Below are 24,341 nucleotides of genomic sequence, written 5' to 3' on the forward strand. Positions count from 1 at the left end.
TATTCTAACACATAGAACCTTTTTTGGCATTTCCTAAAAAGAGTTAGATAACTGTTTTTCATCCCTTGAAAACTGACAGGACAAAATTTTCTCTTTTCTTTAATGGCATGAGGAAACTATGTCTAAACTGATATTAATATAAAAAGAATGGTAAGTATTAGACAATTTAAGTTTTGGAAAGAAAATCAGAATGTCATTAGTTTATTTCATATCTCAACTGCAGAGTAGAAGTGAAGACTGAATAAAGACAACTGCTGCTTAATCCTGATGTCTCTGCTAGATCTCTTGTGAAAACTGTGGTCATTTATTCTCTGAACCTAAGGTCACAATCTTTTTAAGCCCTATAGAATTCTGCATGTTTGCTTCACGCTTTTTATTTAACTGGATTCTCCTTCAAAGATATTTTAAATAATATTTACCAAGGAGATTTTTACTTAATTTTGCTTTGCAGTTTAAAGTAGCAGAAAGAAGGAGGATCAGCCAAGTCATTCCAATGCCCTGAAAATGCATTTTCCCTAATTCTTCCCCAGCACATGTTTTATTTACCTCGAAAACACTCTTCTTATTTTAAACAACTTGCCTACTTAATTTCCTGTTTGTGATCATTGACTGTAAGTAAGTAAGGTTCATTTTCTTATCTGCATCATGTAGGTAATTAAAGGAAATTGAGAATGGGTAGTGAAGCTTTTATACAACTGAGAATGAAGCTGAATGGAGGGCACTGAGGTCAGCAGAGTCCATTATATTTTTATGTGAGAGGCCGGTATGTCTGCCCTGTCCTTGTTTGCTTAGTGTAGGCTGGACAGACTACTAACTGCAAATCTGTTTCTCTGATTTGCCCAGCTGTCCTTGAATAAAGACATCTTCCATTGCAAAATGTTAAATGACAGTGATTGACAACTCTGTGATGAACTCTGCTTGCAACCCCCCGCTACTGTTTTCAGGTTGCACAAGAAAAGACAGAATAAAGAAACATCCTTTGTAATCACCTCAAATGGGCCCTGCTGTTCACTCAATATTTTTTCATTTTAGTTTTCCTTTTCACTGTGAATCTCAATCTGTGCTGCAAAGGCTGTAGCTTCAACTATTCCACACAATATATAATATGTATGGTTTTAGTACACTGTATCTGAACACCGTTCTTACTTCCATGGGTGAGGAAACAGATCAAATTACGTATCAATCATTAATCTTCATTCTGAAGTCCAGAAACTCAATGCAAACTTCATAGTTAAACCACAAAACACTGCTCTGCATTTTTCACTTTCCCATTTCCTTCTCTTAAATCAGGAGTGTTCCAGCCCATGCGCAAATAATATGTTTACCAGCACCTACACAGTTATTCATAACTCGGAGTACACCAGGAGATAACTAGGAATTTTAGCTACGGCTTCTGCAACTGTGCATTTGGTAGTCACGTCACATCTCGCCTGCATTTCTGTGATGGACTTTCCCAATAATGTCTTGTTTTGGGCATTGGAGACTGCTGCATCATTTCAAGGGTGTAAAAGTCCTCTCAGACTTACAATTCAACCTGTATGTGATGCAGGATGGTCATATAGGAGACTGTAACTTGCATTGCCGGGGAGAAATGTCACACATAGGCCTGCATAAACTCAACAGTTACATTCTATAAGGCCAAAGGGCTATTCTGGTAATTGAACTCTGTTTCCTGCATAACACCAGCCACAGATTCATCTTAGAGCACTGTCTGCAACATTGTGTTCCAAATATGCAACTTACCATTTATTTAAACTACTAGAATAGTTCTAAAAGTAAACAACTCATCCTATTCTAAAATTTACCTTTTGCAGTTTTGTGGTTCTATTAGGCATTTGAGGAGTCAGACCAAACTAAAATTTAAACAAAGTACCCAACATGGTGAGTACTATGCTTCACACTGTCCATAGAGTTAAAAAAACCCCAGATTTTCTTTCTACCCACAAAAAGTGTAAGTTTGGCTGGCATTACTGATTTATAGTAAGAGCTGAACTATAAACTTATACTACGTGTAAATCTTCTAAAATATTTTAAATCTCAAGTAACTACATCTTGCCACATTGCCTACAGAAAAGAAGAGGATACTTGTGGACCACAGACAGAAATAGGATCAAGGTGAGCAACTAAAGTAAACTTGAATATTTTAAGTTAAGTTCAGTCATGGGAACAGTAAAACTTATAAAGTTAATGAGTTCTAGACTTTAAAGAGCAGTTGATTAAATTGTAACAATGAGGGTCTAAAATAAACCAAAAATAGTTTCTCACATTCCAGAGTTGAACCAGTAGTCTTTTCTTTAGCAATGTTGTTACTGAAACTGCCCTAGAACTGACTGACTGCCTGTATGTTCCTTTTCTTTATATAGATACTGTGAACCCAAACACACCATATTCTCAACTTTAATAAACTTGCAATGTGCTTTGCTCTCTCTGAAGTTTCTGATGAAGAAACAAAGGAAAAGCATTCTGAGAAAATTTGCTATAAAAACTAACAGTTGTTAAGCTAAAGTATTAAAAAATCTTGCAGTAAACTAGTACTAAAAGTAACTACCAAAATAATAAAAAAGAGAAAGATGAAGATCATTTTTAGCTAATAGAGTAATTGCAGTCTCTTTACCTGAAACTTGGTTTAAATTACATAAGCTTCTCGTAGTCTTAGTACATGCTGAAAGACTGCAAAAATCATCATTTTTGCACAAAATGAACAAATAAAAATAAGCCGCAATAAATAAATGTGGGGAGTTTTCATGGCTGTTCTGCAGTTGACACTAATAATACATTATGAAGTCCTAAGGTATGCCAATATGCAACTTATTTTTGCAAGTGCAAATAGAATTTTTTGGGTAACTGGATAGGCATATACTAATAATACATTATGAAGTAAATTTTAGTTCTCTGCTACCACAAGTCCTAAGGTATGCCAATATGCAACTTATTTTTGCAAGTACAAATAGAATTTTTTTTGGGTAACTGGATAGGCATATATAAGTTCAACAACAATATTATTACATAATTGGCTTTTGTCTTGTGTGCCATTGTACAGATTGACACAGAGTATTCTTTTACACCGTCCTGACCTGCCACACTGTGCTACAGTGTATAAGAAATAGCTGGAATGCAAAATTTAAAGCAGACTGTAACTCTCCTCATTTGGATGATATCTATATTATCCTTAAGGGGCCCCTGGTGGTCTAGTGGTTAGGGTGCAGGACTCTCACCGCTGCGACCCGGGTTCGATTCCCAGCCCCCCGGGCAGATGGAGCTCGTTAGCCCTGTGTGGCAATCCATCTAAGAGAAGGTCACTCTAAACAAACCTATGTCCTGGGGACCTCACTGCCACTGTCCAAGCTTGCTCGGCCCCGGCAGATGAACCTCAGGATTAAAGGGTGGGCTCAGTTCAGCGCACGCTGGGTCTCACCTAAAAAATCCACTGTGCAGGCTCGAAGGGTTAATGACCTTTCCCAAATCTTCGCTCGCGAAGACTGGCCATTATTATATTATCCTTAATATAGGATGGAGACATGTAGCATGGTCAAAATAGAGAAATAACAAGGACTGATAGTTTGTGAGCAGCTAGGTAATGGGGTCTGTCTCATAACAGATTCACAAATTCTTTCTTTGAGGATACTTGAGCTCCTGTACTTAAAACCATTTGAAATTATTTCCATTTTTTATACATACACATATATATCTCCACTCGTGTGCTGACTAAAATCTCATTTGATCCTGCTACCTGTACCATCAGGAAAATAAAAAAATTTCTTAAGTTCCCAAGTTAATCTTCCTTTGCTCATGCTCCTCCCAGGAGCACAAGACCATATTATCTGACACAGGAATGACACAGCCATATACTATGAAAATGATTTAAATTAACCAACATATTTATACTATATTTTATCATCACATTTTCAAATCTGAGTTTGACTTATAAGCAAAGACGTTAAATTGACACAGATTTATCCTGACAGGCAGCTAGAACACAATCAAACTTACATTTATATTCAGAAAACAAATAAATGTGAGGAAATATGTGCTTTAAAAAGAGGAAAAAGAAGAAAAGAAGACCAAATTGAATTAAAACTTGTTTTTCAGCTCATATCAAAAAGGAAAATAGATTGAAAAATGGAATTGGAGAAGTACTTGCTAGAATTACTGCTCTGAAAAGTTTAACTTTGTTAGTGATTCCATTATAAACTCCTATTTATTGGTAGCCTATAAATGTATGTGTTTTGGTCTCAGTTTTATAGGACACAATTCCAACTTCCAAAGTTTAAAGCATTTGGGTGTTTTTTTAATCTTAGCCATAAAAGGTCTAGGACAATATTCCTGTTAAAAGACAGTTATAAACATATGTTACTAGTTATAGGTTTTAAGAACAAGCATGATGCATGTTTTCAAGATTCATGTTATAGACTAAAAGGCAAAAATCCCTGTCATTTCTACCAGCTCACTCTATTTTACCCATGTAAAAATATACTTTTAAGAGAAACTTTGCAGAAGTAGCATTTCAGATTTCCAGGGTAGCCTGGCAGGCTCTGGTAAACCACAGAGCAGACTGAAGATTTGTAGAGATCTTAAAGATGGCGTAACATGATGCAAAAGAAGACAACAAAATTTTTCAAGCAAGATGAAAATATATTTACTACATGATACTGTAATTCAACACAGACACCATATTTATAAATAGGCTCCTAATCTTCATCTACTGTATAATATCTCTCCTTGTCAACTGCATGCATATGTGGCAGTGCCATCAAATGGCACCCAGTATATTGGAACCAACACTGCAGGGCAGCTCCTTTCCAATGGGAGCCTTCCCATTCCTTCTTTTCCAGGGTTGGTGGCTGTCAGGGAGGAGTGGCAGAAAGCAAAGCCCTCTGCCAGCCGCTGAGGCCCAGAGGAGTCAAAGCCACAGCCCCTAGGCAGCAGCTGTCCCTGGCTGTGGAAAAGGGCATACCCTCACTGGGGACTCTGTCTGCCCTAACACTCCACTCCAGCTTGGGTAATAGCAAAATGATCTTGTCACTTCTCTAGTACTCCATCAGAGTATTCTCCACTCTCTACTTTTGGAAAAATGACAAGAAGAAAACAGATATGTGTAGGATTGAGAACACTGTCCAAGGAAAAAGACCTACTCAATATCTTTTTGAAACAAATAGTAACTTTTTTAATTTATTACCTAATTAGTGTTAAATGCACTTTTAGATATAATAGATATGTGTCAAAAAAAAAACAAAAACAAATACAGAATTCAAATAGTAAAGTTAATCCAATTAACTAGGTAAGAGCAAAACAGTGAGGATGGGCTACCCTGGGCTCTGTCTCCAGATTTAAGACTCATCAGAGCAGATACTGGAAATTTCCAGTTGAGCATGAGAAGTTGAAGAGAGAAAGTTGTAAAACCCATCAACATGCAATTATGCAAATCTATTATGTTTTAAACATTAGTTTGTAACTATCTTTCAGGATTTAAAATGGGCACATTTCTGCAATGGGCATAGATTATAGAAACATATAAGTTAAAAGTTCTTACAATTCTTTTAAAGTTATCATACTAGCGATCAGAGAAATCATATACTAATTGTATTCTCAGACTTTTCACTTTAAACAGACAAGTCTTTGATTTTTGCTTTTACATAGCTGCATATGATAAACACCACAAATTTTACAATTACAGAGATTATAAAAAGTACAACCTAGGGCCATGAAACAGTTGAGTGATCACTTAAAAACACCCTGAAGGGTTTAGATTTCACAAGTTCACTTCTTACTTAAAACATCCAAACTACAAACTACTGATGACATTCCTGATGACCAGAGGTCAGGAGTCTAAAAGACCTTTGCCACCGAGCACAGAGCAATAGGAGGTCAGCAATATTAGCTACCAGTAGCAGAGAGTGACCTGGCAGATCTGGGAACTTCTAAAGTACCAAGTTAAATTACAGACTTCTGCTTCAGCATGGAGGTGATAAAAGAATATACAAGCATGCTGGCACACAGGAGAGGGAGGATTATATAAAATAACAATAATTTGACATGGGAAACAAGTTCTTAGGAGTTCTGTACTAATTTGAAAGTTGATTTTCCCTGTCTTTTCTAGTTTCCTAAGCATATTAGAGAAGCTGAGTTTCAGTGTAGGGGAAGATACAGTAATAGATAATACAATTGTTGCAATTATTTTACCAAATGTTAAATAATATATTTAGAGAACTATTCTGTTTCAGGATAATTTCTTTTTTAAGTTGCATACTTTACTAAGTTCTAACTCTCACAATCCATATTTCATAAAGGTTATGATCATAACCAGAACTAGGCGCTACTTTTTTTGGTCAGTCCTAATAAAACCTGTTCTAAAAATACATTTTCCCCTGAATGTACAGGTACTTTCATAGTATTAAGCCTGTACAACTTTCATAGATATGGCTTTAGTTCCCTCTCAGGTTTCTAAGTTATTCACCTAGAATAAGTTACTTTGACCACAGCAAAGAAATATAAATGGAATGTTATAATTCCATTTATAAAGTGAATTATCGTAATGTGAGAGAATTGTTCCATTTTATTGTTGTAAATGGTATATTTGAGTTTTTGCCTCTCCAATAGGTCTGACTTTTCTGATTACTTCTCGTGAGAATGCTTTGAACCAGCACATTCTGCATGTGTTAGCATCACTCCATTTATTTTTAATCTTAAAACCTAGATAGGGCAGTGACCCACAACTTACTTTCCCTGTAATCTCAAGTCATATTATAGGAAAGATTTAAAACTGACTGGTTCTGGCTGTACTGAAACTGATTATATTGCACTAATACAGAAAAGCTTTTCAGTGCTTGAACTCAGTAATGTGCTAACACAAAACTGGGAAAACCTCTTCGAGTATACATTCAAAAGTCTGATTGTCATGAGAAATCTACTTCAGTTCCATTTGGACGTCTGTCCACATTTTGAAACTGAGCTTGGCTGAATTAGCTGGCCCAACTACTGATTGAGATGATGATAGCAATAAAAATTGTAATAGCAAATCCTGGCACAGAGCTTTCCTGGGAAAGCGATCAGTCATTTTCCATCTTTGGCTTTGATCCTCCATTGGGATCTTCCAGTGCAGAGCCCAGACCCAGGGAAGAAGTTAACAGATCTCTGCATTAAGTTAATGCTACTCTGCATGGAGACAGGAGTGCTACTAATTTTTTTATGTGAAATGGGGCCCATGTATACTGTATATGTTAATGGCAAGCTGTAAAAGCTCTGTGTGTTGAAAACTGGATTTCAAATCTGCTGACCTGTGGTAGCTCCCCTAGTGGGGAGCCGCAAATGCACACTGCTGCATTTTTGTACTGGATTAAATTCTGGATCTAGACTACTATGTGACCAGAGACAAAAGGGAATAAAAAGTTCACAGGCGTGAATACCTGTCAACATGTGGTGAAATGAGTAGCAGCCTCTGTTCAAGAGAGGCTCAAGGCCAGAATAATAGAAGAACAATACGAACTGGCAGAAATATATGGGAAACTTGGAAGGTGCCTACATGAACAATGTCTTTTCAGCAAGCCAGTGCTACTGGTCTAACTCTGATCACTTTTAAATGAAAATAGTTTAATATTATAATAAAAAAACACAAGTCTAAGAGGAAATGACAGCTGCTGCAAGTAAATTTCAATAAGGGTAGTTCCCTGCTGATAAAAACTGGCACATCTCCACTCATTTCAGTGTAGCTATGTGGATTAACATTGCTTGAAAATCTGACTAAATGTTTTGAAGAACTTAAGGGCTACAAGGAAATACAGAGATGGAAAACACTGGTAATTACAAGTGTGAGAAAGACGGGTAATCACCGAGGAGGCAAAAAAGTCAGTAAAAAAAAATATTTTGAAGTCTATTAAACGAATAGAAAATCTGTGAGCATTTTGGGGTGCTTGATTTGAGGAAGTTCTATCAACATTTCTGTCATGAATGACCACAGGTCTGATACAAAGAATTACATGGCAAAAACACCCTTGTACCACACTTGACCTTAACAGAACATGCTGTTACTGGAATGGGACATACCATATATTCCTAGCGCAGTGATAATTTTTCTTGGTGATGTTCACTGCACACAAATTTTTGAGAATATTGTAAACTCAGTTTTCCTACACAGACTTATACTAGGTCTTTCTGACCTGTAAATAAAGGCATTAATCTAAAGTGAACTGTAAGAGCTGTATTAAAAAAAAATACCAAAACAGAAAGACAACTGATGATTAAGAGACTTGCAGAAATTTTGCCTCTGGTGTAAAGTTTTAAGAACTTCTTTTAAAAGACAAAGAAAACTGAGATTTTCAGGACCAGATGTCTAGGAAGATCCCATTTGGATTTGAGCTACTTAAATTTGCAATCATGTATTTATACATCTAACAGAGCTTCTGTTTCCCCTAGAATCTGAAAATTAACTAGCTTTGTAGCATCTTCCTTGATCTGCCACCCGTGCCCTGAGGATTAGAGACTCCACCTGAGCTTGTTTTACAAGCATAACAGAAAAAATTAATCTCTGCTGGCAGCGATCCCACTGGGATACTGATGAATAATGATATCCCTCTCTTGCTGCCCTCTCAGTCCACTAGAAAAGCCACTCTAACCCAGCAACGTGGAAACCGCTGAAACCATTCCAGCTGTGGATTAGCAGGCAGTCAAGCATCCATCTGTTCTGTGTGAATCAAGAGAAAGCAAACACGCATTCTTATAGCTAAAGAAGCATTAAAAATTAGCATCTTATATGACTACATATAGTAAATATTAAGACAATTATATACAAAGGAAAAAATTATCTATTATCTATACCTCATATTGTTTACCATTGCTTATTACCTTGAGCAAATGATAAAACAGTTGAAATTCCTCTCCTTAACCTACAAAATACTGTGCATTCAATGATTTAATATGCTTAAGATAGAATTTTTTAATACTGTATGCATCAGTTGCACCTAAAAAATATTTTGTCAAGAGACATGCATGGACACACATTATAAGAGAACATGGTAACATTCCTTCACCTTGCTAGGAGAAACATTTAAGAGGCCTGTTGTGAGAGGAATTTTAGCTATTTTCTCACCCTATAATGTGAAAGGTATAGACTTGAGATAGTTTCTCTTTCTTAAAATTAGTAGTTTGAATAATCCCTGCTGTCTTGTTAGTCTTTTCCACTGGAAGACAGAAATGGAAGGCAGTGGAAGCTGGCATGTGGGCAACCCAATCAAACTGGTGATGTCTGATTTGACTCTTCCATGGGAAATAGGACAGTGACCTACTAAAAATTAAGGAAAGCTGTATTTGAGCATTACCGCAGGCAAAAATACTTTAAAAAGTGCATAATTTGACTGTTTTCTGATACATAAATTCTAATATTTTTATTGATGCCTGGATCACATTTATTAAGCTGCAGAGGTTTAGTATCTGCAACTGTTTGTTCTCTAAAAGCAACCTTCCCATGGTACACCAAATTTCCAATTTCAAAATACTAAGAAAAGTTTAGGCCTTTTAGTAGCAAAAATCCCTCTGCAATTTCTTCTAACATTACAGGTAGCAAACCTAAGTAATTATTAAATAAGAAGAGGCAGATTTCTTAAAAGCTCATCTCTGATGAACATAACATCAACATTTAAAATAAAATTCTATTTCTGAAACTAGACAGGTCCCATAAGGAAAAAAAAAAGAAAATGAGACAAAGAAAGAATCGAAATGTAAATAGGCAAATACAAGTGTCAGATACTTCATTAAGGACTGATCAGTAATCCTCTTATGTCCTTTTTTTTAAAGTACTATGCTAAAGGAACAATATATGCTGGATACCAATCTTGTATGATGTAATTATTTCAGCCAAACCAATCCTTATCCTGAAGTTTTTGTTCCAATCAGAGAACAAGCAACAATATGTCATCTTCTTTCTTAACAGTTTTATAAGCAATAACTTCTCTGCCAACAGACAAAAACATTTTTGTGCCTTTAAACAGCAGTCTGCATGGCCCAGTTGGTGTCACTCTATTCTGTAAAAACAAATTCATCAGCTATATGATTGTTAACTGTTATAATTTATTGTACAAATGTATAATTCTACCAAAAGCAAAGGCGTTCCCTAGAAGGCAGTGAAGACAAAAGAACTGCAGGCTGCAGAAGGCCTAAATTTGCTTATCGTGCTTTATTTACAGATTGAGAGGAAGAAAGTAAGGCAGAACTTGAACTGACTTGCTAAAAGCACACTGAACTTATAAGACTGCCTTCTGGAGTACTTGGGGCACAAGAACACACAGCCATTTACCAAAGTAGTATTGCAAATTATAAAATGTTCAGCTTTACCTTAATAAAGATGCTGTTCCGAACTGCAGTTTTGTTTCAACAAATGCAAACATTTCAACAAATATATTTTACTTTTGAAAATCAAGGCATATGACAAGACTGCTGAAAAGAAAGCCATTTCATTTTCCATATGAATACTTTCCAAAAGATGGCTGCATGTACACAATTATGCATAATTCGAAATCTTGCATGATGAAGGCTACAATTCTAACTGCCAACTGATAAGTAAAGGGTGTTTGTGCTAAAACAAACAAATGTTCCATCGTTGAATTGCCTTCAGGTTTGAGCAGTCAGCTAAACCAAGCTTGCTATCAACGAACTTGCTTCTACTGTACGTACCAAGGACAAACACTGATTTGCCACCGATGGCAGCCAACATTCATGTTTTTAAGTACAAGACCAGGACAGTACTTCTGTCTGCCCTAGCATATACAACTGTAACAACTCCTGGCTCATCAAAATAGTTTCCATTGGTATGCATGGGTCTTTTGTTGCTATAACTGCACCTATAGCTCCTGTTAAAGGAATTTATTTCCTCATTTTTCTGACAGAAACAGTTACTAAAGCAGCTGTTTGAACTGGGCATATAGCCTGAGGCTACTGCCTTCCACTATTGCAGCTATATACACTTTCAGAAGTTTTTCCCTTGGACGATGCACTGCAATCAAAACAAATAAAAAACCCTAAACAAATACCTTTATTATATCTAAGATAACAGTTTTTGTTTTATGGCCTTCCTCATGGGAAATATATGTCAAAACCCTTTAACTACAACTTTAAAATGGGTTTTAAATTTCCTGAATATTGATTCAGGGTTTTTTTTTTTTTTTTTTAAACTGGCACATAATGACAGAAATTGAGTAAGAAGACTGGACAAGAAAAAAAGGAGATCTGTTAATCGGAGGTTAGAAAGTCATGCATATTGGAGATGGGAGAGTTTTATATTTTCTGGTTTTGACTGTAATTCTTTCTTATTGATGCCATAAAAATGGAAGACTTATGCCATGTTCAGTTAGCTGTCAGTGGTGGGCATTGTTAGCCTGATTTACCAATGGACTGTGTTTTTCTGGAAAGGCAGGCAGCATATGATGCTTTCAAACTAAATATCAAACAATCTTTTGGAAAAAGAAAAATAGGAAACAGCTGTGTCATGATGTTAGAAAAAAATTAGTATATCCAATTACTACTGTAACATTAAAAACTGCTCCATCTACTGGGACTAGAGAAAAATCAAGACTAATTGAGTGTGTGAGTATTCATATAAGTACTTTTTCTGCTACGTACAAGATATTTTTGAATATCAAATTTGGATGCTATTAAAATCGACTATAACATTTTGTTTTATTTTCATGAACCCAAACACTATTTTCAAATTTAAACTATTTTATTAAACACACTGTGATACCATCTGGATGTTTCAAGTGGGAACTGAAGCACAAATGTTTTAAAATATTAAAATCCAGAGAATATAGAATGCATAAAAACTAAGTAAATGATCCTAGGAATGCCTATGTTTAGGATGAAATTTATGCATTGAACAGTCCTTGGTATGGATTTATTGCAAAGAAAAGATTTAATGGTAAGAGGTAACAGTTTTCTTCTATTACAAGGGGTCACTAAAATATGCATAATGGCTGAGGCCTCTTTCTATTTGCAAAGTGTCCACAGCAGTCATGTTCATATTGTTGAGAGAGTACGATAGATGTGAAATCAAATATGGAAGTTCTTTAAAGGTTAGCATGTAACGTAATTGATTTTCATCTGATATAAATTTTACATTATAAAGTATTTCTATTCTTGACACTGAAATGTCATATTCAAAAAGAGTAATGTAATGAATATAGTCTTGCTGTGCTTTTATGCCTTGAAGAAACTCATAGTAGCACCTTTATTTTCTTCTAAATTAAACACAAATGTAATTTTAAAATAGAAAATTACTGACTTAGGAAAAACAATCTGATTTTTTTCTGCAATTACTATAGAACAGAAACCCAGTTTTATATAATATCTTAAAATATCCTAAAAGCAATGTTTTTTGCCGTGGCTTGCAGGAAAATGTTACAAAAACCAGATTTGCTTCTTCTTGAACAGTAATTTTGTAATTTATTAATTTGCCCTTCCCTGGTGCCTAACTGGGGACCTGTTGAAAAGATGGTTTATCACTCAGTCAGAAACCTTTGTGGCCCCTTAATGGGAGACCAAACCAGCAATAAAATCGTGATATGGAAATAAAATTATTTTAGACTGAGAGTGTAAATATTCACAAAGACTCACATATTTCCCTGCTTAGTGCCAATGATGATGAACAGAAAATAAAGCCACAGGTTAATAGAGTTATCTAGAATCTCATTGTACAAATATCTAATGGGCAATGAAAGACAGATAAGGCATTAATAACTTTACTCTTTTGTTATCTATTATCTGGGATGGAGAGTGCCTGTTTTATGAACTTCCTCCTTATACCTTCCAAATCTGTGACTCCAGCAACGACAGATTTTCTGCGGAGTTCCAAATTACTTAGTTTAATACAAGCCAGTGTGACCATATCAATTTTCAGAAAGAAATATAGGGAAGAGGTATGTGGATAAAAAACTTTCAAGTCCATGTTTACATCACAGAAAGGCAGACATGTATGCCCCGCTATAACACAAATACCATGTTGTTCTGTCTCTAAGCTCCCTGAAAGCTTTTAACAAAAGAAACCTATCTCTTACCAGTTTACATGAAAGACAGCAGTAGACACATGAAAACCAACTAGTTTTCTTTTGTAGGTCGAATTAAAAAAAAACAAAAATCAGGGACAACATGCGGATAAAACAAGGGATGAAAGACGGTAATAATGTTCTCTTCTTTACTGTCTGGTAGGGACAGGCATGACAAATTATTTGCTCTGTAAATAGAAATATTAACCAGATAACAAGGTAAGTATACTAACAAGTCACCAAAAATCACAAAACTAGTGGATCTAGCCATCACAATCCTGATCAATCAGCAAGACAGACTTTTTTTCATCAAGATACAACTAATCTCTATTTGATTTTAAAAACATTTGTGCAGAAAAAAGACAAGAATCACCCCAAAGTATCTCTTTGTTTTTTACCTAGATCTCTGTTTTAATCTCTGCACCTAACTTTCAGAATAAAAGAAAACAGTCTTTAGCTACCTCAGGGAAATCCAGCCTGTCAGTAATAATTCATGAACACTTTCTCATCAATAATACTTAATGCAAGAAGCACCATAACTCAACAGTGATTAAGCTCATTTGGATTGCTACTGTCTGAGCACGGTTAGAAAAGTTTTAAAGAAAGCTCTATGGAAAATCATCAAACATTTTCTCTCAGAAAAAAAATACACATCCACTAGCACAAGTCAGTGACAAAAGTAACTGAATCCAAGAGGAGCAGGGAAAGCGTGAGGGGATTGTAACCCACCTATTTGAATCACTTACTACTGTACACTTCCAACATGACTGTGGGGTTGTTCTTATATGCCATTTTCCTGTTCATTTTATGAATACCTCAACCCGTACAGCATACTGGAAAAAAATATATTTGATCTTGCAAAATGCTGGCAGATGATCAAATGAAAAGATAAAATAAAGACAGAGAAAAGAACAGGCACCACAGAAGACTACGAGTAGCCTTTACTAAGTGGAAACAAATCTTGCTATTGAGTGACTTTTTTGAGAGATCCACCAACAGTAGAAACAGGATGACTCAAAACTACTTTTTCAGGTGAGTTGTAAAGATTCCTTGACAATTCACTGGTGAACAATCCTGATGTTTGAACACTTCCATTAGCATGCAAAAGTAACAATCTGAAACTCAAAATCCCTTAATCAAACTCAGATTTCAACCCCTTAACTCAATCCTAAATTTCTGAATTCTTGAAGGTAATCTTGTTTTTTCCTCGTTTCGTTTTAAACAAACTTTTGCTCCTTTTCAAGTTCCATATATATTTGGTCATTATCCCATTTCAAACCCAAAAAATCATGATTTTCTTTGTTAAAATTGTTCACTTATGCCTTCCTTATATACATCAGACAACTTGTAAATGTCTGAAGGTTTGCAAGATTATGAAAAATGCCAGCAAATAATAAGTGTTGCATTTACAAAATCCTGCAACTGCATGAGAAATGCTCCAATGGTTATTTTTAAAAAACACAGTCCAAAATTCAAAACTTTAAAACTGAGTGATCAGAAAAATAATCACAATTATAATTATGTTTTGTAATGATAACAGACCTTTTTGTACTAGAGCTACAGCTTTCAGTTCCAGCATCATTAAGAGATTCTTCAAATTACTTTTTAAACATCCTTTTCCCTCAGGATTTTCACTTATACCTAATTAGACTACTTACCCCATGCCATGTAATTCCCTATTGCCAAAACTGCTAAATGCTTCAATAAGAAGGAGGAGGGCAATAGTGGAGTGAGGCAGATGTAATGTCATTGGTTAACAATAGAGGTGTGAAGCAACTGCTGTAATTATAAAACTCATTAATTCACAGTGTTTAGGGGAAAAAAAAATCCTTGGCAATAACTGTTGAAATGGCAACTCTTTTCAACACTACATCAGACTGAAAAAAATCCTTTCAATTTACACCTTCAACAAGACAGAACAGTAGTTCCACTGGTAATTATGAAAATCAACATCCCCATAAAAAGTAAGCAAACACTGCCAGCTCTAATGGCATCCAGCATTCATATATCCTTTTCATCTTTTAAATTGACATGTGGCACATTTTGACCCCTAAGCAATTTTATTTTTAGTCTCATTCCTCTTAGGATTGTAAATGGACAGCTTCAAAGACTATATTTCTAGGGAAAAAAAATTAGAAAGAATTAAAGCAAGCTTAATAAATTTAAAATTTTACAATCTCTGCCTAAGAGTAGGGTCCTAGGTTTCACCTACCACAGAAATATTTGCCATTTACTTTTGCGCTTCCTGAATGCAAGCAGTTCAAATACATGAGGACTTAAGACATGGAACACTAGGTTCTGCTTCCATCATTCCTCTTCCATATACTGCTCACTAGCTTAGGCAGTGCTACAAAATGCCATCTCTGCTAATGCTGTTCTCAAACTTTCCCCGCCCAATTTTATCAGAAAAAAAAATCCTGACATTTCTAGGTGGAGAAAATTTTCTCTAGAGAGAAGAGATTTTAATGACAGCTGGAGTAAAGCTCTCATCTCGAATACTCAGTATTGTATTATTTAACTTCTGTTCACATGTGGACATTTCTTCCTAAAATTTCAGTTATTTTACATACAGGACATATAGGAGTTGTGGATGATTATCATTTTGAATTCAGATGAGTACACTGAATTTCATTTAACATAATTGCAATGTTTTCTGACAAGAGAACTACTGATACTGCAGGGTCAGTGATAGCAATTCTCCTATTTAGGCTGTCTAACACTTTCCATTATAAAATATTACTGTGGCCTTTATTTCTGAGCTGTAACTCTGAATGTTTGCAGCAAGTAATTTCAAATTTATCAGAAAGAAAAGTCTCTGTACTAGAAAAGTGGTTTTCCCAGTGTCATAAAATGCCAATCAGGTTTTGTTGAGTTGCAAGCTGTTGAATAGCACTATTTTAACTTTTCTTCTTGTATTTCTCCTAAGAGAGTTTTTGGCAGCATGTCAAAACAATAATGAATATAAAAGTTATATACATAAATACTACAAGATGGGACTCTAAATTTTGAAGTAAACACTTGGAAGTCAGAATATTACAGAATTTGGGCCACTTGTATAATGTATATAATGTAACAAAGACTATAATCATAAGTGGGCAAAAATAAATTTTCCTGAATAATATTCAGGCACTTCTTGTTTTCCAGTACGTGTGTACGAGTAGAGTTACAGCATTTTGAAAAAGGAGATTTTGTAGATATAACTACTTAAGTACTTAAAAAGGAAAACAGAGTAAACCCTGATTCTTTTATGGTGAGAATGTAATACCAACACAGTGCATAGTACACTGTGTCTTTGGCCTTGCATTGCACTTGTCTATTAAACAGTCACTAGACTAACAGTATGAAATGATGTTATTTCAGGTTATGACCTCAAGGTGTCTGGGAAAAGGATAAGAAGATATTTTAGGAAAGAGGTTTCTCCCATGTGTTTCCCTTAATTCTTAAAGTTGCTGTATCTTCCAGATTGTCCCAGGGCAATGTGATGGTCCTGCTACAGATTTAGGACATACAGTTATTACTCTGGCATTTTAGTATTATACCTAACTTAGAAAGGACAAATATCAGATTTGTATAGATCCTGTCCTTATAAAGGGACGTAAGAAGAGAAAGAAATGTATAAATTAATTTTGATGCACTGATTTGATGAAACACTTGAAACATCAGAAATTATTCAGGTATATTTCTCAAAACAATAAAAAATTCAATTATAGATCAGGAAAGAAAAGCTTTTCCTTATTTTGGGGTGTTTTTTTCATACACTTCTGTCTTTAAAGAGTCAAAAAGTATGCATGTTAAAGTTAAGAAAACATCAGCACTTACTGTCAGAATTAAGAGCAATTCTTCAATGTTGCTTTCAGGTTTCAACTGCTCTTTGAACATCCCAATGGTTGGATGCTTCAAATAGTAATAGGAAGCAATACGGCCGTATGTCAGAGGTTCAATGCTGCGATTATCCTGTTAGAAGAGGAATCAAATATACGTAGTTGCCAAGTGGTTCAATATTAAGGGTTCCTACATAACTGTGAAATATGTTAAGACTACTTTAAAAGAGAGAACAGCAAAAATGATTTAGCATCATAATTTAGCCACAACAATTTTCAACATATGCCTTACTAAGAGCTCCATAGACAAACTAACATCTCAAATCAAGGAGCATGTATCTTGCTGTTCACAACTTTTAGGAGCATGTATCTTACTGAATCTTGTAAGGCATAGATTAGTCTTACCTCCCCAATTTCAATACAGTAGGAGCATTCCAAATCAAACAGGGATTTCTCAACAAGGCTTGAGAGGTACTTATTCATAGTGTCATGGCTCACATCATCCAAGTTATAGTAACTAGATAAATTGAAAACAGATGCATTACATGAATATTTTTTACACTCTGAAGATTTCTAACAATAATGTCCTGTAAGAAAACTATCAAGGCTTCTACAAAACACTCATACTTGGAACAGCAACTATCCACATTAAACAATTAAACATAAAACTATTAGCTTATAAAGACTAAAAAGAAATTCATAATTCTTAAATGGTTTGTGGTAGTAACCAACATAAGACCAGCATGTACATATGGAAAAATGGCAATTTATCTGTCTATTAATAGAAACGTTGATACAAACAGAACTGGACTGGCTATATTGTGCTAGTGGGAAAATTTTCCTGATTGCATAAGTACACTTTCCTGATAAGCATGAAAGTGGACAAGCAATAGTAACACAAGTACTAGCATTTTAACTTCAAGAGAAAGAAAGAAAACCCACCCAGGAGAGCAACTGTTCTTACATCCTGGAACTCTGAAAGTAAAAACTAGGCATATAGTGACATCTCTTGAAAAATTAAACTTACACCAATCCAAATGTTAGTGTTTGTTGTTATATTTCTGTGTCATTTTATTGTCAAAGTTAAAATTGCTAAAAAAAAAAGAATAAGGGATTTGTCAATGCAGTTACTTCACATATTCACTGTCATGTAAAATGTTTAGGTAAACTATATAGTCACAAGGGCTCTTTGTCTTCTGTGTGAAGGAAAACTGTTCATACTTTTATGCCAGCCTATAAAAAAGATATGGTGACTGAAGGTTGCACTCTTTAACTGTAGAATTAAGGCGCATTAATAGATTTTTACTCACACAAACTAAGTCCAGCGAGAACTTTTACTCCAGACAAAAATGCAGTAAGAACTTGTGTCCTTGATTCAACAGAGACACCAATCCAGAAACTAACAATTAAGTTCAATGAGCAATAAAGAAAAACTGAGCATGCTCAGAAAGGTATAACATTCTGAATTTAAGCAGAGCAATTAAATCATGCAATTTCAAAGCAGAATTCAAACAAACAAAAAAATTGATGATTTACTGAAATATTAAAAACCACAATAAAAAAGTTAGTCCCCATTCATTTAATTCTGTCAAATACCGTCGCACAAGTAGACCACTGAGCAATGATGAAAGATGCTACTTTGTTCTAACTGGTTGCTTTACTAAGACTTCCTACTGTTATGATGCACTCAGCATCTCCACTTGAAACAATACCACATGCTGTAAAGGAGAGTAGGTTCTTTCAGTGCTAGTTTGTGCAGGTGAACAACTGGTTGTAAAACACTGCCGAGATTAATTTTAGCCAATTTTACAAAGTTACAGTGGCACTTGAGTTAGTTTTTTAACTCCCCTTATTACCAACTGAAAGAATTATGTGCTTGCAGAATACTATTAATCTGAAGTATTTTAAGATCTGCTTTAGGATGAGGTTAAATGTAATCACTGATGAAAAAAGAAAGAACTTTAGACAACCAGTGCAGTTGTTGATGCTATATTTGGGCAGATGTATCCCATTCTCTGAGTTAAGCTTGATTTCATTTACTATAATGCTGCTGTTTGCAAATTTCAAAAGATGGAATTGCATTTTTATACACTACGAACATTCTTCCATAACTGGTTTATTTACAGAATCTGATTTGCACTATTATTTTCTTAAACAAGGTTTTTAACATTTATCTTTTTTAATAGCAGTATCATAACTTAAAAAGCCTGAATGCTAAATAGCAGTCTTGTAATTTCCAGATTATTTTTCCTCTTGTTATTAATTCCAAATTATGGGATTAATTCTGTGAAGCTTTGAATGTTTACTTATAATTGGGTGAAGTAGGAGTAAAACAGTACTACTATAAGAAAAAGACTACAAAAATCTGTTCTGATAGCAGTCAGCTACATTAGACAACAACAAAGCATAGATATATGGCAGTGGAGTATTCAACTCCGACATTTTATATGGGTTCATGCTTAAAACATAGCTATTGTCCAAATCCAAAACAAACTGAGAAAAATATTTGTATTGACTAAAACACTTTATATGGTAGACAGCCATATATTATCAGCCTCATGCAAAGAAAGCTTCTTGTAGAAAAAGCACTTTAATAGTATTTTTGATGCAACCTAATTTTCATGAGTTCCCTTTTAAATTTACTGAAGTAATACAGTGATCATACAAAACGGTAAATATTTCCACCTGCTCCTTTTATCTGCCTGACACCACTGAAAACATTTAGTCTCTGCTTATTAGCAGAAATCACTTTGTAAAATTTTGTTTACCTTTTGAAAATAATTGAGCAAATTAGCTAGATAACTTGTTTAAGGATGTGAAAATATTTTCTATTTCATACACCTAAACCACTAATAATTCATTAGTATTTTTCTCTAAATTGAACAGAACACCACTGAAATGCTTATAATTAAGGCACTTTGTTGTCATGGTATTCAGACTTCCACCATATAATTTCAGCACTTTTATTTGCAGTACCATAACACTGATGATTAATACTGATAAAACAAAGGAAGAAACCTGGGCAGTACGCTGAAATTCTTTACTTGGACTTTAATTTAAGACACTAATTCAAACAGATTTTATCTTGTGCTCTGCTTAATCTGTAATATTTAACATTGAAGTTATAATCATAAAAGGCATTTATAATGCCTTTTAAAAATTATGTGAATTTTAAATTTGCAGCTTTTTGGTAATTTTTTTTGTCAAAGGAGTAAATATCTAGCTGCCTAGTACAAATAAAACAATGTAAAGAGAAATTTTAAATGGTTTGCAATCTTGAGTGAAGTGGTACCAGTATGTTTTAACTACTGTTTGTAATGGGGTAAATATAATTTTGAGCACACCCACAGGATCTTCTTGGTAATTCAGCACATTTTCCCCTAATAAAAATCAAAGCCATTTGTCTTCAAAGACTGTGTTAAAATCATTGGTGTAAACAGAGGTATCATGACATTAGACAGTATTTTCAATGTGCAGGCATAAATGCAAGTTGAATTCTGCATGTTGGTATGCTCCAAGTATAAAACCTGCATTGTACCTGAGTTCCTCTATGAAGCCATATTACCTATCTATTTAATTACAGATAAAGAATAAAAACAATGCAGTTTCATGCTCACTGCATTGAATCATCTAGTCATTATTTTCCCTTTGCTATAAACAGACAGCCTACCTTTTTATCAGCACACCATTTCATTTATTTCACAGTGAAGCCCAGTTTCACAATAATTGACTTGTCAGAAGCTCTAATTTATGAGGCTGGGCTCTGTAAGCCTTCTCCTATATTGGACTCAACCTGCACACAAGCAGGGTTGAATATTTACAATGCTGTTAACAGGTGCTGAGTTGTTTAATGATTCTAATAGCCAGAAGCGCACTGAGAAAGCCAGCGGGATCACAATTACAGGCTGTTTGAACACAACAATTACTCGTCCCCTGAGAGGTGTGAAAGTCAAAGGCAGTTTTATCCTAATAGCATCTAGCACATGGGCTAGACAGGCTAACTTCCATTAGTAGTCCATAGGGAAAAAGCAATAACAAACCCCTAGGTATCATAAAAATTTACAAAGTATGTAAAATTTAAACAATCAAAAGCTGAAGGAACTTTTTATTCTCTTTTAAAAACATATTTAAAATCCCCAAACCTTGTAGAGCTTAGCAAGAACAACAAACTGTGAAACATGAACTTATTTCTCTAATCTTAGGAAGTGTGGAATTTCATCAGCTGAGAGAGACAGAGAGACGTGCAGGAACATAAAATGTAGATGAAGTTACACAAAACATTTAGGATTTAATGTGAATGGTGGCAATCATTTCCTGTTTAGCTTATGTAAACCTGACCTGAGATCTCTCTGGGAAATTTTTCATCAGCCTTGAAATGGTCCTGCTATAACTGTAAATGTTGTGAAGTCATTTGTTACAGCACCATGTTTTTTATGTTCAGATTATACGGTAGTAATGGTGACACACATAATGAAAATTGGTGACAGAGTCAGGCAAAAATATTAAAAGAAAAAACTAGCCAGTAGGTCTTTTGAAGCAAATGCATGAAAAGATGAATCCACAGCATTGAGTTTATAGCAAGAAAGTGTGCTTTCTGAGATTTTACAGGTCTGAAAGCAGAATTTTGATATTAACAAGTATGAGGGAGCATAGATAGTAATTTTTTGTAAGTCCCTTTACTGCATTCATCAATTATATTTACTTTCATCAGCTTGTGGCCTTCAGCAGCTGCCATCTTCAAATGGTACCATGGAAATGGTATGGAGTTTATGGCACAATTGATGAACCTTCATAGCCAGAGAGCTATGAATCAATGTACCAACTCACTTCTGTTTTTAAGGCATTACTGATTGATTCTGGAATCCATGACTGGTTTGCTAAAATGCATTACAGCATTCATAAATGCTGCAGACAGTTGTCTTTCTGTATTTTACTTTTATCATATTTTCTTGCATCCGTATATTTGCTTATGCCAAGTATGAGAAATAGATACACTGCTATCTTTAATCAGCTTTTAGTATACTGTACATTGTGGCTATGTAAGACCGAAAAACCAGTCCAACTTCTCTGACATCATCAAGGTATTTTCCTCCACATCAGTGCTTCTAATCATAACATTTACAAGAAAGTTTACCTCCCAAGATGTGTTGATGAGAAATGAGAGGTAATAGATGCACGTAAATTTCCTTACATGTTGATCGGACATTTCTTTTTCCTATCATATATTCCAACAGTCAATTTTTACAGGTAAATTGTCCCCAGAAGTAGGAAGACAATTATGTGAATTTGCTTTCTGAATGCAGATATGTGGGGTCTTCAGCTTTGTATTCTCACCTAAGATTGCAGCAGAGTGGGGAATAGGAGGTGGCTCAAATGCACAGCACCCTGGGGCTTCCCTGTCTGATAGACTCAGAAAAACTTTATTTGTCTGAATATTTGGTAAAACCATACCATGAACTACATTCCTGTACTTTTCACATGACTGTGACCCTAACAATTCAAAAGAATGAAATTCATAATAACATCTATAGCTGTCATTTATGGAATATATACATAAATGCATATGTATCTGAGCATGCATATAGATCTGAATGTCACTGTAAAAGGAAGAGTCCACCCCGCGAAATATCTCTTTACCAACTCAAAATATGAATATTGGTAATTACTGCAGTGTAATATACTTGCCTGTTCTAGCTTCTTTTAGTAGCTGCTGCCAAACTTTTTCATTTTATCTCAATCTTAGCTACTTTAACTTTCTTCAGTAATTCCTCCTTCTGATACAATTCCAAACTAACCCCAAGATTCCGAATAACTGTGATTTAGGTCACTGAAATACATATGTATTCTATCCTGACTGACTTCTATCCTGATATTACCTGTCATCTCAATACCGAAAACTATACTGGAGCAGTATATAATTATAATTTGTATTCAGATGTTTTATTCACATGCTCAGCTAGTCATACTGTGAAACTGAAATTTAAAGTAAAACATAAGTGTATGATGATAAGAGCAGCAGTCTGAGATAATTTATTTATAATTTATGCTGTATTATTCATTCACTCCAGAAAACTTTGTAACACTGATATAAAGTGAAAAAAAAACCCCTAATAATAATTCTCAGAATGAATTAATAAATTTTTTTTTAAGGTCTTCACAAGGAATTTACATAGAAAACTGATTTTGTAAGTGTGTACATGTACACAGATACACTCTCATATATATATACAAAAAATAGCCACACACATTTTAAGAGTGATGTGATATGTACTCTCAGAATCTCTAAAAATTAACTTTCCAAATGAAAGCTGATTCTGCTTAACTTTACATATGTTGTAAATTTCTATTTCTCTTTTGCTGCACACGTATCTGGAAAATATCATAACCTGATTTACAGAAAATGTTTCCCATAGCCATTTCTCTTTTGTAGAAAGTTGCAGCTTATAAACTTATATAAAGGTAAAAGAATGAAATAATCAAGGCATTTCAGACAAGGAAGGAAGATAGATGGACCTGTCAAAATAGCCCCTTGCAAAGAACTTCACTGATCTGTCACGTGTGACCTTGACTAAGTAAAGAACATATCGACCACAGCTCTATGTGGAAAGGAGAACATGTTGTAGTACTTGACCGAAGTAGCACAGAAACTTTGACTTAACATGGGGAAGAACAGAGAAGAAACTCTGGATATTGAGACTGATACACTTTGATAAACAGTTTTATTTGGACCACCCCTCTTGTTTGCACATCATCTCCTGAACAGCATGTGCACAACTAGCTGGTGTGCCTCTAAACAAAACTAGTGATCAGGTACTCTACTCCCCCAAATCATGAATTGTTCCTCTCAACTAGACTATTAAAACCCATTCCACAGATTTTGAAAGACAGAGGTTCATCAAACAAGAAAATTAAAATGGTTTGATGAAAAGAAGTATTTTACATGCAAAGATTTTCCATACCGTTAAAAAAAATAATCACAAGTTTAACAAATTATCTCAAGTTTGCCAGAAAAACTTTCATAATCACTTGATGTTTCGAAGAAACCTGGACACTTAGAGCAAAAGGATACTTTGATCTCTATCTCACAACAAACGTGGATTACCATTACTTAAACAGTACAAATTGTAGGCATTCTGTAAGGCATTTTATGATACTGGATGGGAATAGGATGATCCTACATTTGTTTATGCAGCTTTAACATACAAGTAGCTAAAACTGGCAATAAATGAGAATATAAATCTTCTGCATATTATCTAATCCCCATTATTTTGGGGATTTACAGCATCACATGCAATGACTTTTATGCCAATGAATCCCAAGGCAATTTAATAATCATGCATACAGGAATTACTTATTCACCACTAAGGTACAATCACCTGCTGTCTGGAAAATAGTTCTTGTTTCACAGTGGAAAGTCAACAAAATTGCTTTGGGGCAGGCCATGATAAAGAACACTTCTATCAAGTGACACTGAGTGGGTACTGGGTAAACCAAA

General features: G+C 34.8%; 1 protein-coding gene across 1 annotated transcript in view; it reads right to left on the reverse strand.

Moving 5' to 3' along the window:
- The window catches only part of ASCC3 (activating signal cointegrator 1 complex subunit 3), a 270,615-nt gene that overhangs the window by 23,296 nt on the left and 222,978 nt on the right, over positions 1-24,341 (reverse strand). Inside the window, exons 35-36 of the mRNA XM_017818701.1 lie at positions 17,252-17,363; positions 16,845-16,979 (exon numbers count right to left, since the gene is read on the reverse strand). Of these exons, the coding sequence (XP_017674190.1) occupies positions 16,845-16,979; positions 17,252-17,363 (247 nt within the window). The remainder of the gene's footprint in view (positions 1-16,844; positions 16,980-17,251; positions 17,364-24,341) is intronic.

Source organism: Lepidothrix coronata, unplaced genomic scaffold, assembly GCF_001604755.1.
Source record: "Lepidothrix coronata isolate B3197 unplaced genomic scaffold, Lepidothrix_coronata-1.0 Scaffold70, whole genome shotgun sequence".
In the NCBI taxonomy this organism is placed as follows: domain Eukaryota; kingdom Metazoa; phylum Chordata; class Aves; order Passeriformes; family Pipridae; genus Lepidothrix; species Lepidothrix coronata.